The sequence below is a fragment of the Vulpes lagopus genome, chromosome 7 (assembly GCF_018345385.1).
Source record: "Vulpes lagopus strain Blue_001 chromosome 7, ASM1834538v1, whole genome shotgun sequence".
NCBI lineage: Eukaryota > Metazoa > Chordata > Mammalia > Carnivora > Canidae > Vulpes > Vulpes lagopus.
Window position 1 is genome coordinate 8,798,825 of NC_054830.1, and position 21,587 is coordinate 8,820,411.

Genomic DNA, 21,587 nt, shown 5'->3' on the forward strand with positions numbered 1-21,587 from the left:
TGTGCTCCTGAGTGGCTGTTTGGAGTACCATATGGATACCTGAGAGCTGAGAGCCTGGTGGGGTAGGGCCCATCTGTCTATATTTGAATTGGGGGGTGGGTAGAGCTAAGTGTGTCTTGTATGACTTCGTAAGTCTTTGTGACAGTGTATACTGCCCTCTGGTTACTGTGTTGGCGGGAGACTGTGTTAAAAGAAGCCAAATTTGTGTCTGGGTCTACCGTGTGTGTTTCTATGTGCATCCTTGTGACAAGTGTGTGGTTGGTTACAGGTGGCTGTGGAGCGACACAGCCTCACTGAGCAGTGTGTGTTTGTCTCTGGAACTGAGAAGGAGACAGTCACTGCCCCCTCCCCCAGCTTAGGTCCAAGATCCCTTGGACCTGCCAGTGACTAACTGGGAGAGAGACAGGGAGGAGCAAGGGAGGACAGGGCGGATCGTCCCCCCTGCCCCAGGTAACAAACTGGCAAGACTTCTCCAAACAAAGTTCTGAGGCTGCAGCCAAGGGGGGGCGGGCCAGGGAGGGGCTGCCCACGCCCACTCCCCAGCCCCCTCCTCCCAGGGTCCGGCCTCAGCCCCACCTAACGCTGAAGTCACCAGCGCATTCTGTCCCTGGCACGATTTGTCTCTGCACCCTCCACCAGGTGAGAAGGGCCCAGGCCTGGGGGAACAGAGGATCCTGAAGACAGATGGGTCCTCAGGCAGGAAGCCATCAAATTCTTCAGGGTGGGGAGTTGAGGGCTCTGAAGGCTGGAGGGGAATGGACAGATGAAAGGTCAAGGCAGGTCCAGGAGAAGGTGGTAGGGGCAGAAGCAGGACAATTAAGTCAGGGGTAGATAGGGTGGGGGAACTGTGCAGGGGAGAGACCAGCCTGAGGCAGAGGGTCTGGGGGATAGGGCCTGGGGAACTGGAAGCTTGGGGGTTGGGCTTCCCAGGGCTTTGGAAGGGAGTGCAGGGGTGGTGGAAGGACTGAGACTGGGAGCTGTAGGAGTGGGGGGTGGCGGCGGGCAGAGATGGGACCTGAAGAAGGGCATCTGGGCTGGGGAAGAGCTGGAGTCCTAAGACTCTAGAAACTGAGGCACTGGGGCCTCAGGGAGTGGGGAAGGCTGTAATTGGAGCCCACCTAAGGAGGATGGGATCGCAGAGAGGGCAACTGGGGCTGATCGGCGGACCCAAGGGTCTTGGGGTGGAGGATGGAGGGAGAGGACCTGGAGAGGTAGACGCGAGGCGCTGAGACCAGGAGTCCTGGGAAGAGGGAGGCCGGCGAGAGGGGGCTAGGGCGGGGTGGGCGGGCCTGGGAGGAGACCAGAACCTGGGCCAGGGACGCGACCCCGGAGGCCCGGGCGCGGGAGGCGACGCCAAGCTGAGTCGGCGGGCACCTCTCCGCCTCTGCCCGCAGCCCGGGGGACCCGCTCCTCTCTGCCCGCAGGCTGGGGTCCGGTTCAGCCCCCTCCCCAGCGCACCCCGCCCGGCGCCGCGATGACCGTCACGTACACGGCCCGCGTGGCCAATGCGCGCTTCGGCGGCTTCTCGCAGCTGCTGCTGCTGTGGCGCGGGAGCATCTACAAACTTCTGTGGCGCGAGCTGGTCTGTTTCCTCGGGCTCTACATGGCGCTGAGTGCCGCCTACCGGTGAGGCGGCCCTGGGGCGGGGCTTGCGGGGGGGGGCTGGGGGGCCTGGGGGTGCGTCCAGGGGAGAGAGAGGCTCTCCTGTGACCCCATACCCCCTCCCTCGCAGCTTCGTGCTGACCGAAGAGCAGAAGCGCTACTTCGAGAAGCTCGTCATTTACTGTGACCAGTATGCCAGTCTCATCCCGGTCTCTTTCGTGCTGGGTGCGTTCGCTCCTGAGTTCTCCATTCCCCTAATGCTGAGAGACCCATTCCCAGGTTTTTTGGAGACCCCATTCCTCAAAAGACCCCCCCAACCAAATCCGACCTCAACAGACCCCCATTTCTGCATCTTTCATGCCAGGTGTGGCCCCAATTTCCAGAGACCTTGGATATCACCTGGTTACAGTAAGCCACGAGAGCTCCGTGCCACCCATAGGCTTATCCCTAGTCATCTCAGGGTCTCCCACCTGTGTCTGCATGAGACTACTAATGGCTCCCTACATGCCCTGGGCCCCCAAGGAGCCCTTCAGTGACCCCATAGGACTCCATCCTCTCAAGTCCAGCCCAGAGGACATTTCTGACAAGTCAGTGACCCCCAGCCTGCTGTTTCAGGTCCCCAGGCTCCCGACGGGGTGGCTCCCTGTGGCCAGGGTGACAACCTGCCGATGTGTCCCTAACATAGGCCCTGTGTCTCCACCTCCATACTGAGATCCGAATCCCACATCCCAGGTGACAAATAGCCGGGGTGACCCAGCCTGCTCCAGCCTCCTTGACCAGAGTGCTGGACCCGCAAGTTCCCAGCCCAGGTGGTCCCGCCAGGGGGGTGGGTGAGAAGCCTTCCTGGTGTCTCTGTTGCAGACCCTCTTATCCTCCCTCTTCCCACGACCTGGCCCTAGTATCCGCACTTAGTCCCGCATTCCTGACTCTGCCGCAGGTTTCTATGTGACGCTAGTGGTGCATCGCTGGTGGAATCAGTACCTGTGCATGCCGCTGCCCGACGCGCTCATGTGCGTGGTGGCAGGCACGGTGCACGGACGCGACGAGCGAGGCCGCCTCTACCGGCGCACGCTCATGCGCTACGCGGGGCTGTCAGCTGTGCTGATCTTGCGCTCCGTCAGCACCGCGGTCTTCAAGCGCTTCCCCACCGTAGACCATGTAGTGGAGGCGGGTGAGGTTCCGGCCCGAAGCAGGGCGGGGTGAGGCCGGAGGGGGGGGGGGGCGGGAGGGGGGGCGAGTAACCCACCCACCTCCCGCCACCCCACCCCAACAGGGTTTATGACCCGCGAGGAGCGCAAGAAGTTCGAGAACCTGAATTCGTCCTACAACAAGTATTGGGTGCCCTGCGTCTGGTTCTCCAACCTGGCTGCGCAGGCCCGGCGCGAGGGCCGCATCCGCGACAACAGCGCCCTTAAACTGCTGCTCGAGGTGGGCCCGCCAGGAGGTCATTCATACAAAATTTCGGGGAAATTACATGTCCCTGGAATCGTGTCAGATGGTGACCTGCCACACGCCTCCCATGGGGCAGATTCCCAACACCCCTACCGAGCAGCCCCAGGTGCACACTTACCTCTAGGGGGCCGACTCCCAGGCACCTAGTGACCCTACCCCAGATGTACACTCACCACTAAATACTCTCCCTGGAGACCCAGAAGCACACACCCACAGCCCACCAGGTAACCACACACCTCCATCCCAAGTTCCCACACCTAATACCCCTGTGAGAGCTCACCATTCAGGCGCTCTCATGACTTGCATCTGCACCCAGGAGCTGAATGTGTTTCGGGGCAAGTGTGGAATGCTCTTTCACTACGACTGGATCAGCGTACCCCTTGTCTATACCCAGGTAACCCTGCCGTGCCTCCGTTTAAATCTGGCTTCAAAGGCCCTGTGGTGCTGGTCTCAAAGGGAGACTGAGGGCCAGCTAAGACCCCATATCAATGATGTCCTATCCCAGTCCTGGTCTCTCCAAGGCCTCCTGAGACCGGGAGAACTCTGACCTGGTGACCCATCCCCCAGGTGGTGACCATAGCTGTGTACAGCTACTTCCTGGCCTGCCTCATTGGTCGCCAGTTCCTGGACCCAGCTCAGGGCTACCAAGGTCACAGCCTGGACCTGTGCGTGCCCATCTTCACCCTGCTGCAGTTCTTCTTCTATGCAGGCTGGCTCAAGGTGGGTGGGGCCCCGGGGGTAGGGACTCGAGGCCGTGGGAGGAGGGAGGGGGCGGGAGGATAGGCCTCTACCTAATTATCCCCCCCTCCTCCTTCAGGTAGCGGAGCAACTCATCAATCCTTTTGGAGAGGACGACGATGACTTTGAGACCAACTTTCTGATCGACCGCAACTTCCAGGTGAGGCTCGGTGCCGACCACCCCCGGGCTCCCAAATCAGCCTTAGCCCTACCCCCGCCAGCACGTGCCCAGGCCTGGACCCTGAACCATCCTTCTTCCTTTGGTCACCATACTCCTAACCCAGCCTGAGGGGTCCACCCCGCGGTGCCCGAGCTTTGCCAAGGTCCACCCTGCACCGCACGTCCACGCCTGCAGGTGTCAATGCTGGCCGTGGACGAGATGTACGACGACCTGGCCATGCTGGAGAAGGATCTGTACTGGGATGCAACCGAGGCTCGCGCCCCCTACACCGCAGCCACTGCGTTCCTGCTGCAGCAGCCCTCCTTCCAGGGCTCCACCTTCGATATCACGTGAGCCGGAGGGATGGGGGGGGGGGCTCCTGGAGGAGGGGCTTATGGCCCTGCGGGGATTATCCGATGGGAGGGGCTATGGGGATGCTAGGACGGGCTAAAGGCTAACTGGCGACTTGGAGCAAAGACCTAAAATCTGAGAGGCCTAGAATGGGGGGGGGGGTAGGGGGCAGGGATCCGGGTCAAGGTCTGGGACCGGGCCACTAATTGGGGGCCAAGCTAAGGGCTAAGGTCTCTGAGGATTGAATGGGCGGCCAGAGGCAGTGCCGGAGACGGAGTCACCACTGAGGCTTGCAGGCCTAAATTTGAGCTTAGCCAAAGCCAGAGGATAAAAGCAGGCTCTCTGGAGAAGGGCCAAGGTCTTTGGGGATAAATGGGACAAAGGGGTGGGTGGAACCAGGAAAATCAGCGTTTCTCGGTCCCACTCTTGTCAGTCAAGGAGACGGGCGAGGTCGCAACGCTGAACTACTGTCCGTCCGACAGGCTGGCCAAAGAGGACATGCAGTTCCAGCGGCTGGACGGCGTGGACGGGCCGCTGGGCGACGCGCACGGCGACTTTTTGCAGCGCCTCCTGCCGGTGGGGGCGGGCGTGACCGCAGGAGGCCTGCTGGGCCGGCGTCTGTCCTTGATGCGCCGCAAGAACAGCTGCGTGTCCGAGACGTCCACAGCCACCAGCTGCGCGTGCGCAGGCGCCCCCGACGGCGCGGCCCCGGAGTGCGGTTGCGGGGACCCGCTGGTGGACGCCGGCCTGCGGGAGCCAGAGCCGGAGCTCCCAGCTGGCCCCGAGCTGCCCGTCCTGGGGCCCGCCGCCGCCGAGCCCTTCACCACTGTGTCTATGCCCGCGCCCCGGGGGCCGGCTCCACCCTGGCTGCCCAGCCCCATTGGCGAGGAGGAGGAGAGTCTAGCCTGAGGCCCTCAGGCCCAGGACCCCCAAGGACAGGGACACTAACTCGGACAGGGCACGCAGGCAGCAGTACGGGTCTGCATAAGCCGCGTGTGGACTCCACCGGTTCCCGCTTCCTGCGCACCAGCCTTCACGTCTGGCACTGGGGCTTGGAGCGCCCCCCGTGGGGCAGGCACAGGGCTAAGGGTGGGGGGAGTCTTTCAGTTTCTTTAACAGCCCGTCGTCCCCACCAGCTCCACTTCCCTCCCTCAGCTGCCTTGATTCTTTCCTTAAAATGGAGATGTGAGTGCCTACCTCAGTGAGTTGTGGGGATGAAGTAACGGTCTTGAAAGTGTTGATACGTAATAGGTGCTCAATAAAATGTTAGTGGTTTTTATCCAAACATTATTAGGCTAACTTCCTGCCATGGAATCCAGCTAAATAAGATTCGAGAATTCTTCCAGATTCGTTGGTCGAAGCCTGCTCCCTTGTTCCCAAACTCTGCCCTCTGAAGTGACCCCTTCAGTGTCCTTGGCTTTACTCATTCATTAATGTACATGCCAGTCCCCAGACCACAGCCTCCTCCTGTCAGTCTTGTTTTATGATTCTGCAAGCAGCTACCCTGCCCCAAGTCCCTGCATTCTCCCCTACTGCTTCAGAGCTTTAGGTCTTAATTCAATCATATGGTGCTGACTCCTGAATTTAGAAGTCCAGCCAGGATCCCTCTCCAGATTCTAGACCCAGAGAGCCACCTGTCTCCTCAATTATCTCCACATGGCACATTGAACAGAACATGCCACCAAACCAGGTCCCTATTGGCTCCCCAACCTGCCCCAACCTGTTAGCTTTTGTCCTAACAGCTGATAGGCCCAAATCTGGGAGTCCTCTCCAACTGTTTCTCTTACCTCTGTATGTCAACCCAGCAGCAAATCCCGTCAGCTCTGTCTTCAAATTGTATCCAGAATCCAACCATTTCCCATTCCTCTAGGGCCCACACCTTAGAGCCCCCTATGTCACCCACCCACCTGGACCAAGGACACTGCCCTGGTGTCCCAGCTCTGGCCATAACCACCCCCAGTCTGTTCCTTCCACAGCCAAAGAGACCCTATGAACACCTGAGTCAGGTAACGTCCCTCCTTTCCTTAGAACCCTATGTGACGGGATGCCTGGTGGCTCAGCAGTTGAGTATCTGCCTTCAGTTCAGGGCATGATCCCGGTCCAGGGATTAAGTCCCATATCAGGATCCCTGCGAGGAGCCTGCTTCTTCCTCTATGTCTCTGCCTCTCTCTGTGTCTCTCATGAATAAATAATAAAATCTTTTAAAAACAACAGGGATCCCTGGGTGGCGCAGCGGTTTGGCGCCTGCCTTTGGCCCAGGGCGCGATCCTGGAGACCCGGGATGGAATCCCACGTCGGGCTCCCGGTGCATGGAGCCTGCTTCTCCCTCTGCCTCTCTCTCTCTCTCTGTGACTATCATAAATAAATAAAAATTTAAAAAAAAAAAAAAACAACCTTACATGATGACCACGTTCCTTAAAATAAAAGCTAAAGTACTCCCTGCAGTTCACAATCTCCCTGCCCTCATCTCTTCCCTCCTTCCTTCACTCACTCCACACTGGCCTCCTCACTGTCCCTCTAACCCACCCAGCAAAAACCCATCTCAGGGCCTCATGCATATGCTGTTTCCTCTGCCTGGATCACACTTTCCCAGATACCTCCACAGCCCCTTCCTGACCTCTTTCAGGTCTCTGCTTATGTCACTTCCCTCGTGAGGCCTCTTCTGCTGGCCTTTTTTTTTTTTTTTTAAAGATTTTATTTATTCATGAGAGACACAGAGAGAGAGAAGCAGGCTCCTGGCAGGGAGCCTTATGTGGGACTCGATCCTGGGACGGGGATCATGCCCTGAGCCAAAGGCAGACACTCAACCGCTGAGCCACCCAGGCGTCCCTTCTGTTGGCCTTTTATTCAAAATCACCACATCCCAAATGCACGTTTTGCATCCCCATGACTTCTGTCTGCTTTATTTTTCTGTGTAGCACTTGCCACATCACAAACTTTTACTTTATCTATTTTGTTTATTGTCTGTCTCATTAGAAATTATAGCTTCATGGGGCAGGGATTTTTGCCTGAAGCTTCTTCAAAAATGACCACACGCACATACAGTTACAGACACAAACGTGTTTCTTGTCTCCTGGTGGGTGCTCTCACTCACTCATGCTTCAATAAGAACACAAGCTTTCTAAAAGCAATGATCAGAAGATCCCCTGAGGGATCTTCTCTCCCTCCCCTCAGTGCCCAGAGTCCAGCCAGGGCAGATTGAAAATCTTTATTATTTTTCTTCTCAAATATAAAATCACTCTCTTTCCTGGCATCTCATTAACCCGAGGTTGAAAATCAAGGATAAGAATCACATTGCTAGAAAGAATAGGCCCTTCCTGCCTCCTGCCCTATCCTGCGCTCTTGGCCCATCCAAGAGACCAAAGGGCAGAAGTCATGACCTTGAGGCTCTCAGGCAGCAGACTGAGGCCTTCCTGATGCTGGGCCCCAGGTGAGCGGGGGCGGAATCCAGGGTAGATTGAGCCCCCCAGGGCTGGACAGGTGGCAGGATCCTAAGGTCTATCAGGGCTTGTCAGTGGGGCGCAGGTTCAGGGATGCTAGGCGTCCCAGGGGCCCACGGCGTGTGTTGGTGGCCAGCCGCTGCTGTGCCAGGAATGACTGGGCATGGGCTGGTGCCCGCTCCTCCCCAGCTCGCTGCTGCAGAGCCATGCCCTGGAGGGAGGAAGGAGGCAGGGTTGGGTTCAGGTGAGCCCATGGCGCACCCCAGGACTCCAGCCACGGTGACACGCACTCACCATATTATACCAGGCACTGATGAGCAGCTTTTCTTCCTGCTCCCGCTGACTTCGACTCTTCTCAAAATCCATCTGCCAAGAAAGGAACAGTCAAGGGCCTGGATATGCTGGGGACAGCAGGAAGTGATGAGGACACCCACCTCCAGGTGCCGGATGCGGACGTCACGCTCCCGGAGCTGTGTCCTCAGGGTGTGAAGTTCTGGGGGCGCCCCTCCGGGTGGCCGTTGTTTGGGTTCCAGGGTCTGTATGACCTAGGGTTTGGGAAAGGCACAGATGGGGTGACCTTGGCCTTGTAGGCCCTCGGACGTGTTGGACTATGTTAAGTGTGGTATAAAAGTCTGTGATGGGGTGGGGTATGACAGATGCAAAAGTGGGGGGAAGGGCAGCCTTGGTGGTGCAGCAGTTTAGTGTTGCTTGCAGCCTGGGGTGTGATCCTGGAGACCCGGGATCAAGTCCCACGTCAGGCTCCCTGCATGCAGCCTGCTTCTCCCTCTGCCTGTGTCTCTGCCTCTCTCTGTGTGTCTCTCATGAATAAATAAATAAAATCTTTAAAAAGAAAAACAAAAAGAAGTGGGGGGAAAACAGGGGCATGCCGGTGGGAGGCACGAGTCACCGGGAGGCAGCAGCCTCAGCAGGAGGCCTGCGGAGCACCCAGTTCTCACCGTGCGCGCCTTGTCCACATAGCGGCGGTACCGCTCTTCCATGGCCCGCAAGTCCGCATCCTTCTTCTGCAGGCTGTGCTGCAGCTCCTCGATACGCCGGGCAGCTGGGGGGAACGAAGGGACCCCTCAGCTCCCCGCCAAGCTTGGGGTCCTTCCTCCCTGCCCAGCCGCTGCGTCCCACTCACTGCCGCTGTCAGCGGGCGGCTCCAGCTCCTCAATGTACTCTCGCTTCCGCTGCAGCTCCAGATCTGCTTCATGCAGCTTCTGCCTGTGGACAGAGGATGGGCAGCAGCGGGCTGACTCTGCGCCCATTTCCCTCCCTCCCACTGGTGGTCATCCCTGGTTATCTCGGCCATTGTGCACCTGCCTAGCTGCAGAGACCTCTGTGTGCCCGCCCCCTCCACGGCACAGAAGCTGTATGCCTTGGTCCCACCATCTCCTTAGGCATCGGAGCCACAACTTTCCACACCCTTCGTCAGGTGGCCCCTTGCCTAGCCCCCCGGCCCCCGTGTGTGCACTTCTCTCCATTCCACAGCCCACACACTGGTACCATCACCCCCTGCCAGCCCCTTCTACACTCAATCTCAGCTCCTTTGTCCAGCCAGCAGCCAGAGGTCTTTCTAGCATACAAACCCCTCATAACAAAAAGAAACACAAGGTGAAACTTTAGTTCTGCCACCTGCAGCAAAACCCCAAAGATCTGAGGACACTCCCTGGAGGTGAGATCATTACCATGCAGTGGGTATGGAACATGGTATAACACCTAACTGAGAAGCGTGGGCTAGGTCTGCTATGGTTACAGAAGCATGTGCCCTCTGAAGCCACCAATTCCACTTTGGTGACCTATCCGCACACAAGCAAAATGATATATATATAAGCTTTTACTTTGTTGCACTCTTTGAAATTGCAAATACCTAGAGAGAATGACTTAAATACATTATGATATTCACAAAGGGTCAGCCCTTCTGGACTGGAATTTTACAGAATTAAGGCCCTGATATTTCCATATATCCATCCTCTCTAAGGAAATAACTTTTTCTGCACTCTGGGATGGTCATGGCTACACTCCATCCTTAGTGGAAATGAGGAGAGTCAAACAAGTCGTCTTTTGTAAGGGCCACTTTCCCTGTAAAACCTCAGTTGACAAAAGCCGCTGTATGAATATAACTATTCATATGGCAAAATTTCCCAGCCATCTTTTATTTATTTTTTTAAGATTTTTATTTATTTATTCATGAGAGATATATAGAGAGAGAAGCAGAGACACAGGCAGAGGGAGAAGCAGGCTCCATGCAGGGAGCCCAACGTGGGACTCGATCCCGGGACTCCAGGATCACGCCCTGGGCCGAAGGCAGGCGCTAAACCGCTGAGCCACCCAGGGATCCCCTCCAGCCATCTTTTAAAGATTTTATTTATTTATTAGAGTGAGAGCGAGCATGAGTGGGGTAGAGGCGGAAGGAGAAACAGACTCCCCTCTGAGCAGGGAGCCGAATGCCAGACGCCAGATTAGATCCCGCTCTGGGATCATGGCCTGAGCTGAAGGCAGATGCTTATCCAACTGAGCCACCCAGGCACCCCCCTAACCATCTTCTTAAGTAGGAGAAGCAAAGTACAGACTAACACATATTATGCTACCTTTCATGTAAATAAGGACTCAGAATAAAAAATTATATTCATTTGCATTTGCTTAAAAAACTTTGTAAGGATTTTTTTCACTTTTATTTTTTTAGAGATTTTATTTATTTATTCATGAGAGACAGAGAGAGGCAGGGACACAGGCAGAGGGAGAAGCAGGCTCCCTGCAGGAAGCCTGATGCGGAATCCGATCCCGGCACCCTGGGATCACAACCTGAGCCGAAGGCAGATGCTCAAACACTGTGCTACCCAGGCGCCCCATGTAAGGATTTTTATAATAATACAAATGGGGATGGGGTGGAAACTGAGCCAATGGGGGGACTAAGAGGTGTACCCCTTCTCTATGTATTGATTAGTATATATTTTGGTTTTTAAACTATAAATATAGCAGCTATTTAAAATAGCTTCTGGGACGCCTGGGTGGCTCAGTGGTTGAGCACCTGCCTTTGGCTCAGGGCGTGATCCTGGAGTCCCAAGATCGAGTCCCACGTCGGGCTCCCTGCATGGAGCCTGCTTCTCCCTCTGCCTATATCTCTGCCTTTCTCTGTGTCTCTCATGAATAAATAAGTAAAATCTAAAAAATAAAAATAAAAATAGGGACACCGGAGTGGCTCAGCAGTTGAGTGTCTGCCTTTGGCTCAGGGCATGATCCTGGGGTCCAGGATCAAGTCCCACATCGGGCTCCTTGCAGGGGAGCCTGCTTCTCCCTCTGCCTATGTTGTTGCCTCTCTTTCTGTGTCTCTCATGAATAAATAAAAATAAAATCATAAATAAATAAATAAACAGTTTCTTTAGGGCTCCTGGGTGGCTCAGTTGGTTGATCATCCACTTTCAGTTCAGGTCTTGGTCCTAGAGTCCTGGGACCAAGTCCCATGCAAAGCAGGGAGCCTTTCTCTGTCTCTTTCTCTCAAATAAATAAGAAAAGTTTTATTTTTTTTATTTTTATTTATTTATGATAGTCACAGAGAGAGAGAGAAAGAGAGAGGCAGAGACATAGGCAGAGGGAGAAGCAGGCTCCATGCACCGGGAGCCCGACGTGGGATTCGATCCCGAGTCTCCAGGATCGCACCCTGGGCCAAAGGCAGGCGCTAAACTGCTGCGCCACCCAGGGATCCCAAGAAAAGTTTTAAAAAATTACTTTCTTAAAAAAAAAATAAATAAGGGCAGCCCGGGTGGCTCGGTGGTTTAGTGCTGCCTTCAGCCCAGAGCCTGATCCTGGAGACCTGGGATCGAGTCCCACATCGGGCTCCCTGCATGGAGCCTGCTTCTCCCTCTGCCTGTGTTTGCTTCTCATGAATAAATAAATAAAATCTTTAAAAAAATAAAATAAATAAAATAAAATAAAATAGGGGCATCTGAGTGGCTCAGTCAGTGGAGTGTCCAACTCTTGATTTCAGCTCAGGTTGTGGGATCAAGTCCTGTGCCAGGCTCTGCACTCAGTGGAGTCAGCTTGTCCCTCTCCCTCTGCTCCTCCCCCTTGTTCATGCTCTCTCTCTCTCAAATGAATAAATAAAAGTTTTTTTTTTAATTTTTATTTATTTATGATAGTCAGAGAAAGAGACAGAGAGGCAGAGACACAGGCAGAGGGAGAAGCAGGCTCCATGCACCGGGAGCCCGATGTGGGATTCGATCCTGGGTCGCCAGGATCGCGCCCTGGGCCAAAGGCAGGTGCCAAACCGCTGCGCCACCCAGGGATCCCATAAAAGGTTTTTTTTTAAATAAAAGTTTTTAAAAATAAAATATATTTTTTAAGTTTACTACTCTTTAGTAATCTCTACACCCAACATGGGGCTCAAATCCATGACCCCTAGATCAGGAGTCACACACTCTACCAACTGAGCCAGCTGGACTCCCACAAAAAAAATTTTTTTAAAAACAATGTAAAAAGTAGGGATGCCTGGGTGGCTAGATGGTTGAGCATCTGCCTTCGGCTCAGGGCATGGTCCCGGAGTCCCGGGATCAAGTCCTACATCAAGCTCCCCGCATGGAGCCTGCTTCTCCCTCTGTCTGTGTCTCTGCCTCTCTCTCTCTGTGTGTGTCTCTCGTGAATAAATAAATAAAATCTTGGGATGCCTGGGTGGCTCAGCGGATAAGCACCTGCCTTTGGCCCAAGGCGTGATCCTGGAGACCTGGGATCTGAGTTCTACATCGGGATGTCTGCATGGAGCCTGCTTCTCTCTCTGCCTATGTCTCTGCCTTTCTCTGTGTCTTTCATGAATAAATAAATAAAATCTTTAAAAAAATTAGGGGATCCCTGGGTGGCTGCTCAGTGGTTTAGCGCCTGCCTTTGGCCCAGGGTGTGATCCTGGAGTGTAGGGATTGAATCCCACATCAGGCTCCTTGCATAGAGCCTGCTTCTCCCTCTGCCAGTGTCTCTGCCTCTCTCTCTCTCTGGGTCTCTCATGAATAAATAAATAAAATCTTTTTAAAAAATTAAAAATAAAATCTTGAAAAAAAAAAAAGTAGAGTAAAAGGTGACTGTCACTTTGTCACAGTACCTTACTGAAATCCCTCCATGGCTCCCCATGGTTCCCCCCAAACAGTTCATACTCCTTCCCTTGGCCCATAAAACCCCATAAGATCTGAGCCTTCTAGGTTCTGGCTAACTGGTTCTTCTCATAAATAAATCCGCACAGACAGCAAATATCCCCCACACCTGTGCCCCAGCCTTTCCCCTCCCCACCCCCAGGTGTGCCCTCCTCTGAGACTCACAGATGTTCCTCTAGCTTCCTCTTCAGCAGGGCGGACTGGGAGAGAAAACAGGCACTGGGTGAATGGGGATCCAGAGGTTCCCAACTCCTTCCCGGGGTGAGGGTAGGGGGCGGTGCCACCCTGGGCCGCGCTGTACTTACAATGGACTGCAGGGGGCATCGAGCAGCAGGGGGGAGAGAGAGAAGGGTTACGGGGGGAGGGGCACGAGGGAGGGCCAGGCAGGGAGGAGGTGGGCACTCACATCCTCAGCCTTGCCCCCCTGCTCTTGCAAGGCTTTCTGCAAGTCCTCCACCTGGGCCCGCAGCTCCAACAGCTGCTGCTGGTTCAGCCTGCAGGAGTGCGGGGCCACTCAGTGCCCGCGCCCGCCCTCTGCACCCGCATCTCACGCCCCCTCCACGCGCGCGCTCGGGGTGGGGGTGGGGGCTCCGCCCGGTGGGTCCTCACCGCAGCTGCGTCTCCAGCCCGTGGCGCGCGCGGTTGGCCTCCTCCAGGTGGCGCTGCAGCTCCTCCTGCCGCTCCCGGTAGGCCGCCTCCTGCTGGCACAGCTGCTTGTTCTCCAGCTGAAGCCGCAGGAGCGTCTCCCTGCCGACCGGGGCGAGAGAGCAGGGCTGGAGACCGGTCCCCCTGCAGGCCTGCCGGGGCTCTGGCAGGGAGACTGGGCGGACGGGCCTGCAGAGGGACAGCGCCCCGGGGAAGGGCCTGGCCAGACCCTGGAGCGGGCTTGGGAGTCCCGGGGACCCAGCGCAGGGGGACCCAAAATGAGCAGGGCCTTGAGCTGGGCCTAAGGGCGGAGCCAGGCAAGGGCGGGGCTACGGGAGCGGCTGCCAGAAGGCCTGACTGCAGGAGAGCAAGACGTAGAAATGGGAAGACCTGGGCTGGGAGAGTTCATCTGGGCAAGACAGGGGGCACTGAACCCAGCAGGGGCTACACAGAGGGCAGGGCTACGCCCTGGGGGCAGAGTCCGATGTGAGCGGGGCTGGGGGTAGGATTTTTGCTCGGTGAGAGGAGCCGGATGGGTTGGACCCAATTAGTGCACTGAGGATGGATCCTGGAGGAGGCAAGCAACCAACAAGGGCTAGAGCCCTGGGCAGGTAAGGGCAGAATCAGGAGTGCGTGGGCCTAGGACCCAGGCTAGGAACTGGGAGCCCAACACAACAGGCCAGGCTAGCAAGAGGTGCCTGCACTGGGAGCAGGGCTGAGGATGGGCTCTGGGTGCGGCTAGAGCTCTCTCTGAGCGACCCCAGGATACCTCAGCTCCGCAGGTAGGATCTCTGCTGCTAAGTTTTCCACAGCTGGTGAGGTGGGATCCAGTGAGGGGTCTGGAGAAGGTAAGAAATGTCTTCAGGTTGTTGCACAGCTCCTGCCCCCATCGCTAGGGTTCTCTTTCTAAGAATAATATTTGGGGACTTTGGTATTCTGGGAGGTCAGCCCCTGCCTTCTGTTAGCCTTTGTCACCTCTTTCCATTCTAGCCTGTCTCCAAGGTCACCTAGCTCTGCCCCCACCCTAGACAAGCCCTGGGACACTGCTTTCATGTCTGCCCTAATAATACCTTAGGCCACCCCAGCCCCAGGCCCTTGGGCCAATAGGCCTCCAACTCACCAGCCTGGGTCAGCCCCCGAGGCTGCAGCTGGGCACAGCGCAGTTCCTCATTGGCCTCCCTCAAGGAGTCCCTCTCTGCCAGCAGCCGCTGGAGGGATGGGGTGCAAGACACCATGTGAGGCACAGTTGTCCTCCTAGAGACTGGGCTGAGCTGGGACGGACAGGCTGGGGCTTGGATGCAGGACTTCAGTCTCACCTCCTTCTCCTTTGTCACCAGCTCATACTTCTCCTCCAGGTTTCGACACTCAAATAACCACTTCTCGGCCTTCATGGCCTCCTCCTGCCTCTGGCCCTGTAGTTCCTGAACCTGAACAGAGAAGTATGAGGATGCAGGGTTGGAAGGTGAAGGCGTGGGGCCAGAGAGACCAGACACAAAGAACATGGAGGAGCTGGGCCACCTCAAGGGTGCTACGTATATATAAATAAGGGTGAGAGGGCTCTAGGTGGAAGGGCTAAGCACCATGCTGAAGATGAGGGGGCGGGGTGGGATCCAGTGGCTTAGAGCACCCAGCCCTCTGGACTCTGCCTTGGTCCTTGCCACACCTGTCGTCGCTGAGCCTCAAGCTGAGCACGCAGCGAGCCGGCCCGGCGTAGCTCATCCTCCAGCTGCCGAGTGCGCTCGGCATGGCCAGCGTTGCGCTCCTCCAGCTGCCGCACCTGCCGCCTCAGCTCCCGCAGCTCACCCAGCCGGCGCCGGCAGCTGCTCAGCGTGGCCTCCAGCTGCCCAGCACGCTCAGAGGACTGCCTGGGGGAGGAGGCAAGTCAGGAGAGGACGCTTGGGTCTGGGATCAGGGTTCAGCTTGGATTTGGGGTCTTTCCTTCCGGGCAGGGGAAGATGTCATGTTACCTGGGGATGTGTGGGTTCAAGGTGGTGGATTGGGAGGGTCAACCAGGGCCTGGTGTTGTTGGGAGGTCATTGAGGGGCATAGTGGGAGCCCTCAGCACCAATGGTTAGTCCAGGGTCATGATCAAGGATGGGGTAAATTGTGGGGATATAAAATGACGGAGGGGTTACAGGGGGAATGATATAATCCAGAGGCTCTAAAGAGCCTCCAAGGATACTTCGAGGTAATAAGGTGGCTATGGAATCAACAAGGGCAGGGTGGGGTCACGGGGGGCTTGAGGGCAGAGCACTATGTGATCCTTTAAGGTGCAGTAGGGATTCACTAGACACTTTAACATTACAGGAGTACTGTGGGATCACAGGGATGCCTTTTGAGGTTAAAGAAGTAACAGTGAGGTTTAGGAAATGGGTGCTGTGGAGGCCCACCAAGTGCTTTGGGGCTGCAGGAGTGCTGTGGAGTCATAAAAAGGTATAGTCCTATCATGAAGGGCACAGAGGAGTCATGGGGGGTGGGGGTGGGGTGCAAAGTTATTGCATTTTGAGTCCTGGAGGGCACAACAGGATCCTGGGGCATGATGGCACCTGGGCAGCACTGGAGCAGGGGTAGGGGGCTGGTAGCTGGGGTCATGGGGATGCTACAAGGTCTGGGGAATATAATGTGGAATCACAAGGGGGCACTGTGGGCTCCTGGGGGCACCACGGATCCAGGAATCTTGGAGGTGTCCAGAGACATGATGGAATCCAGGAGAGTACAATGCGATTGAGGATCTTACTGTGGAGTCCAGGAGACATTGTGGGGGTTCCCTGGGCATTTTGGAGTTTTCGAGGTACTATGGCCTCAGAGGGACACTGTGGCAATGAGAGTGCACAGCGGGGACCCAGGGACCAGGTACTCACCGCAGCTCGTCCATCTCATCCTTCAGTGCCTGTGCCTCCTGGGCCAGACTGGTCAGTGCCTGGTTCCGCTGTTGCAGCTCAGAGACCTCTCGCTCCAGCTCAGCACAGTGCAGGCGCTCATCTTCCCTGCCGTTCTCCAGCCTGGGGGGTGGTAGGGAAGAAAGGGGGTGCTTGAGGAGACCGTACCCATGCTAGCCCCCCTGGCTGACTGGCCCCATCCCGAGATGACCGGCACCTGAAGTTCTCCTCCTGCAGCTGCTCCAGCTGAGACTGCAGCAGCAACAGCTTCTTGGCGGTGAGGCCGGCGGCACCCTCACCCTCTGGCCGGCCCACCCGCTCCCGCAGCACCGCATTTTCCTGGGCCAGGCTCTGCTTCTCCTCCGCCAGGAGCACCAGCTGCCAGCAGGAGGTACAGAGGAGCTGGAGTTTGGAGGGGGAATGGGAGGGGGGGGTGCGGCAGCAAGCAATTCTGCACCAGGAGCACCTATGCTCCCTCCCTGCCACCCTCAACCTCACCTGCCGCTCCAGGTCCAGACAGCGCTGCCGCAACTCATCCCCTTCATCAGCCTCCTCACTCAGGAAGTAGTACCTTCGGGACTGATGAGGGGGTGGGGGCAAGGAGATCAGGGAGCCACAGGGAGACTGGGGAGGAGGCTGGCATCTCGAGTGGCAGAGAGGAGGAGCCAAGAAGCCCAAAAGATCTAACAGAGGGCTAGGACCCCAGGGGACAGGCAGAACGGTGATGTGGGAACACCGGGGATCTGGCAAGGGAAGTGGCTAGGACCCTGAGGGATGGAGATAGTTTATACATTTAAGGACACGTCCCTCCTCCTTAGGCAGCTGGGAGAATCAGTAATGGCCCCACACCTCTTACCTGGTTATCAAAGTTCCCATACGTTTCTGGTGACAGGGAGTCAGGGGTGTCTTTGGTCATGAGCTGAAGCAGGGTGGGAAGGCACTGAGATGAGCTGGGCCCTCTGAGGGTGGTCATTAAAGCTCCCACGATCTAGCCCAAGGACCTCTCTCCATCCTCCTGTCCCCAAAGCCAGTTCTCCCCAGTCACCCCAGTCTAGAGGCTGCCCTCCTGCCATGTGTCCCGCAGGGAGGCTGGGTCCTTTGAGGATGCTAAATTGTGACTGAGAGCTGGGAAGACTTGGCAGACACATGAGACACGGAAATATGGCCAGCTGAGTTCCAGGAAGAGCCCAGAACTTACCAGGGCAGAGCTGTGCCCAGTTGCCTCTGCTCTGATGTCCCCTCCCCCGAAGCTCCTTGCCACATTGGGCACTCCCACCTACCTCCTGGATGGCTTCCATCACCACATGCTGAACTGATTCCTCCAGCGTCATGATTCTCTGGATGTGTTCTGGGGATCAAGGTGAGGAAGACTGAAATGTGAGGGTAGGGGGTGAGGACGATTTGCTCAGGATTTCCCCTGGGGACCCCCTGACCCCCATACCCTGCTTTTTCTCGCAGCTGATGGCACAGCCAAGCACCAGCTGAAGCAGCTTGCCAAGCTCTTCTGGGTCCGAAAACTCGCCAATGAGGCTCACATCTGGAAGGTGTTGCTCCAAAATGGGATGCCCCAAGACCTGAAGATGGGGGGTGGGGGTGGGATTGGGGGATGTTGGGGATCGTGGACACTCACCTTCTCCCAACCCCATCCCCTAAATCCTGGTATGGTTACTCACATCCTGGGAGTACTCCACCAAGCTCTGTAAGATTGTCTTCAGATTGCTGACCTGGGGAAGGTCAAGGAGTTGTGTCCAGGGTCCCTGGAGCCAAACAGCCCCCACTCTGAATCTGCCTACCCCAGCCTTTTCTCTGCCTCATTTCCCAATCCCTGGTCACATCATCCTGTCCAGCACCATTCTCTATCTGAATGTCTTGTCTCAGGGCAACCTGTCTAATTGCCTGTCCTTGCCCACATGCCCATATTATTTACAGGTCCCCAGAATTCCAATCACTTCTCATCACCTGCCCTGCCACCCTTCGGCCCTAGCCACCTTCATCTCTCACCTGGATTATGCCAACCTGGTCTCAATTTCCACTCTTACACCCCCATTCCTCTCCAAGCAGCCAGAGGGAGCTTTTTAAAGTCCAAGGCAGTTTGTGTCTTTCCTCTTTGCTAAAACCTTCCCTTGACTTTGCACAGCCCCTAAAATAGAATCCATCTCCCTGCCCCAGCCTGCCCTGCTCCTGATGACCTCATCCACCACTCCTGCCCCCTTGTTTTCTGTTCTAATCTCCCTGCTTTTCCTTGATACACCAACCTTATTCCCCACTTTGCATTTGCTGTTCCCTGTGCCTGGAATCCTCTCTCCAAATTTCACACAGAGGTCAGCCCATCTGGAGTAACCACCTCCCCTAGTTGCCCTGTCTCGTGGCCCAGCTATTATTGTCTTCATAGAACTTACTGCCATTGGATGTTAGTGTTTATGTGTATGTGTGGGGGTCGGGGTCGGGGGTGTCTGTATTATCCCTTGCTGCACACCCAGGCCTGCTCCACAGGAGAATGAAAGAACAGAGTTGGCCGTTCACCAGACATCTGTCTCTCTTCCTAGCCAAATCTGTGCATCACCCAGGACATGTGTCTAGCTGACCCATCACCCAGGATATGTCTAGCTTAGCCTTCCCTGATTATCTCTTCACCAAGCTGTCCCCCAGTCATGAGTCCACCTGTCACCTTCAGCCTCCAGTTGCGACCTGGGTCATCTGAGATGCCCTGGAGCCACGCCTCGTTGAACCAGGAAGGGTCTCTGGGGGCGAGAAGGTGGGATGAGCTGCGGGGGGACCCTTTCGGGACCCTCCCCCTCAGCCCCACTCACATCTGGTTCAGCACATAGGCTATGGCGAGGCCACTGCTCAGGTCCTGGGGGCTGGTACAAGGGGATGGGACGTGGAACGTCTGCAACTGCAGAGGGAGAGGAAAGGGCAACGGGCAGTCAGGGCCTGGGAGAACAGAGCCATTCCCCCTTTGCAGACTTTCCCGGTCAGCAGGAACCTCACACGGTTGGCGGGGACTGGCCTATCGCTTTCGCACTCCAGCTCCACGGGGGAGTGGCCTCTGCTCACCTGGGACTGGAGGGGGCGTGGCCTCACTTCACTCCAGCTCAACAAACCCGGCGCGACCGGGCCAGGGCGGAACCACATGTCACCTGGTCCCCACAGGCCCCACGTGACCAGGCCAGCTCACCTGTGCCCTCGCCCTAAGTGACCCAGCCGCGAAGGGGCGGGGCCTCACCTGTTCTTTCCACGCAGACCTGCCACGTGACGGGGGCGGGTGCTCAGGCCGGAGTCCAACCGCCCTGCAAGCCCACCAACCTTTCCTCCTCCCAGCCCCAGAACAGAGGGATAGATTAAGCCAAGGCCAGGGCTCCCGGGCGAGAAGAGTGGGCGCACACCTGTCCCTGGCCCCGCCCCCGACCTACCCAGGTGAGCAGAGACCCGCATAGCTCGGCCTTGTCCACGCTCATGGCTCCCGATCGGATTCGACCCCGACCGCGGAGCCCCGCCACCGCAGCCACCTCCTGATCCGCCACCAGCGAGCGCCCGCAGCCCCGACCTCCCGCTCGGCCTAGAGCGCCGCCCCGCCCCGCCCCGCCCCCTAGGCGCAGGCCCCGCCCCGGACACGTGATCTCCCGGCGCCCGATCGGCCTTCCAGTTCCGCCATTTTGGATGCGGGCAGCGTTCGGGCGCCCGCCCTGCCGCTAGGGGTCAGTCTGGGCCAAGCTTGCACATCTCAAGTGTGGACCCGCTACCCCTTGCTCCTTGGCTCTTTTGGGGGTAGCCGAGACCTCACGATTATTCCTCATCACGTGAGGCGGAGCCATCCCACCCTGTTATACAGGCTTATTCACGTCCTTCCCCTTCAGCTGGAAGAAATTCGGCTGCCCAGCCACCTTCTGATCGGAGCCGTAATCTGCGCGGGGAAAGGGCAGGCCCTTACACGTTCTGTGCACTTGGAAGAGACATCCTAAAGGGGTCTCCCCGGTAGTGGTGACTTGGGAGGCTTGACTCAGGAGTAAACAAGGGGGGACGAGCGTGGTCCCAGGTCGAGGGCAGGATGAATCAGCCAGGCTCAGGTCTTGGGTGAGGGACAGACACACTTGCCCAGTACGGACGCAGTACCACTACGCTCTCCTGCGCGGTGCCCACTCCGCCCCACTCCTCCCACCCCCCACCCCGGGCCCAGGGCCCCGACATCCTCCCGCCTCAGACCCCGGGACCAGGCCGCCGTGCCCCCAAGGCCCACCAGGGGGCGCGCAGACTGCTGCAGCGCAGCCTGCGGGGAAGCAATGTGCCCTTTCTGAGACCCCGCCCAGGCTCTGGAGGGGGCTCAAAGGAAAGTGGTAACAATAGTAGTTAATAAATTTGCAGTCCCCATTTATTGAGTGTCTACAGTATGCAGCTTCTGCGCTAAGCGATTGAAATTATATAGAAATCTCCCCACGGGAAAAAAAAAAAAGAAATCTCCCCACGACTCTGGGTGGCAGGTGCTGTTTTAATTCCCGGTGGCAAGAAAGGAAACAGAGATTCTAGTTGGCTTTAGGGGAAGGGGTAAAGCCCCGGCCCGCACCCTTTGGCGCCAGAGTACCCCAGCAGCTCCTCTCCCATGAGGCGGGCAAGGTAATGAGCAGTAATTAGAGGTTATTAGCTGTACCTGGAGGGAGGGGCGGGCTCTGCTTTGGGGGTGGGTCTAGATCTGAGCGGAGGGGTGCTGCTCTCCAACCCCGAGTCTGGCTCGGAAGACCCTGCCCCGGAGCGGGTTGAGCGGGATGACAGCAGCCCCCACGCCGCATCGCAGGAGCACAGTCACGCTACCATCAGAAACCCAGTAACAGCCCACTCAGACGCGCAGCCGCACGCACGCGGAGGCCTCCCAGGCTGGGCTACACCCCCACACCCCCTCCCCGCGTTGTTTTCGGCCTCCAACTCCTGGGAGCGGGGTGAGAGGGAGGAGGAGGGAAGGCGACTGGGGCCGGCAGTGCGGGCTTCCGGACTGGGCTGCCTTCCGGCGGGCGTGGGAACAACTGCCGCTGGCTCCCCTTTCCCGCACCCACCGGAGGACAGGGTGCTGCCAATAGGGGGAAATGGGGCCACCCTACCCCCAGGTAAAAGTGGAAAGACGGACCGGGAACTTACGGCTGTTACAAGCAGGGGTTGCTGGAATATTTGTGGGAGGGCCTGTTTGCCCAGT

At 57.0% G+C, this 21,587-nt stretch overlaps 2 protein-coding genes across 3 annotated transcripts; one reads left to right on the plus strand and one right to left on the minus strand.

Annotated features, from left to right (window-relative positions):
• Positions 1-1,474: 1,474 nt before the first annotated feature.
• Positions 1,475-5,212, plus strand: BEST2 (bestrophin 2). Its single transcript, XM_041764077.1, has 9 exons — positions 1,475-1,626; positions 1,733-1,827; positions 2,540-2,773; positions 2,876-3,030; positions 3,371-3,448; positions 3,622-3,774; positions 3,872-3,952; positions 4,148-4,302; positions 4,786-5,212. The coding sequence occupies exons 1-9, from the start codon at positions 1,475-1,477 to the stop codon at positions 5,210-5,212; spliced, it is 1,530 nt and encodes a 509-aa protein (XP_041620011.1).
• A 2,028-nt stretch (positions 5,213-7,240) lies between these two features.
• HOOK2 (hook microtubule tethering protein 2) lies at positions 7,241-19,978 on the minus strand. 2 transcript variants are annotated; one of them, XM_041764436.1, is made up of 23 exons: positions 19,819-19,978; positions 19,216-19,301; positions 19,074-19,146; positions 18,079-18,129; positions 17,847-17,979; positions 17,686-17,753; positions 17,262-17,324; positions 16,904-16,984; positions 16,623-16,783; positions 16,388-16,528; positions 15,190-15,391; positions 14,843-14,953; positions 14,647-14,734; positions 14,296-14,365; positions 13,491-13,628; positions 13,288-13,375; positions 13,187-13,192; positions 13,047-13,081; positions 8,885-8,967; positions 8,700-8,803; positions 8,178-8,288; positions 8,038-8,109; positions 7,241-7,954 (listed from the first exon to the last, which is right to left on the minus strand). In XM_041764436.1, exons 1-23 carry the CDS (start codon positions 19,861-19,863, stop codon positions 7,805-7,807), a joined length of 2,160 nt encoding a protein of 719 aa, XP_041620370.1. In that variant the 5' UTR covers positions 19,864-19,978; the 3' UTR covers positions 7,241-7,804. The 2 variants fall into 2 exon arrangements, with proteins under 2 accessions (XP_041620370.1, XP_041620371.1); XM_041764437.1 differs by lacking the exon at positions 13,187-13,192.
• Positions 19,979-21,587: the final 1,609 nt, after the last annotated feature.

Coding starts and splice junctions, on each gene's coding strand:
- HOOK2 (XM_041764436.1), bottom strand. CDS start 19,863: ATGAGCGTGGACAAGGCCGAGCTATGCGGGTCTCTGCTCACCTGG. Junction 19,302..19,818: donor GCGGGTCTCTGCTCACCTGG/GTAGGTCGGGGG, acceptor CTCCCTCTGCAG/TTGCAGACGTTCCACGTCCC. Junction 14,735..14,842: donor TGGTGACAAAGGAGAAGGAG/GTGAGACTGAAG, acceptor CCATCCCTCCAG/CGGCTGCTGGCAGAGAGGGA.
- BEST2 (XM_041764077.1), top strand. CDS start 1,475: ATGACCGTCACGTACACGGCCCGCGTGGCCAATGCGCGCTTCGGCGGC. Junction 1,828..2,539: donor CCCGGTCTCTTTCGTGCTGG/GTGCGTTCGCTC, acceptor ACTCTGCCGCAG/GTTTCTATGTGACGCTAGTG. Junction 3,449..3,621: donor TACCCCTTGTCTATACCCAG/GTAACCCTGCCG, acceptor CCCATCCCCCAG/GTGGTGACCATAGCTGTGTA.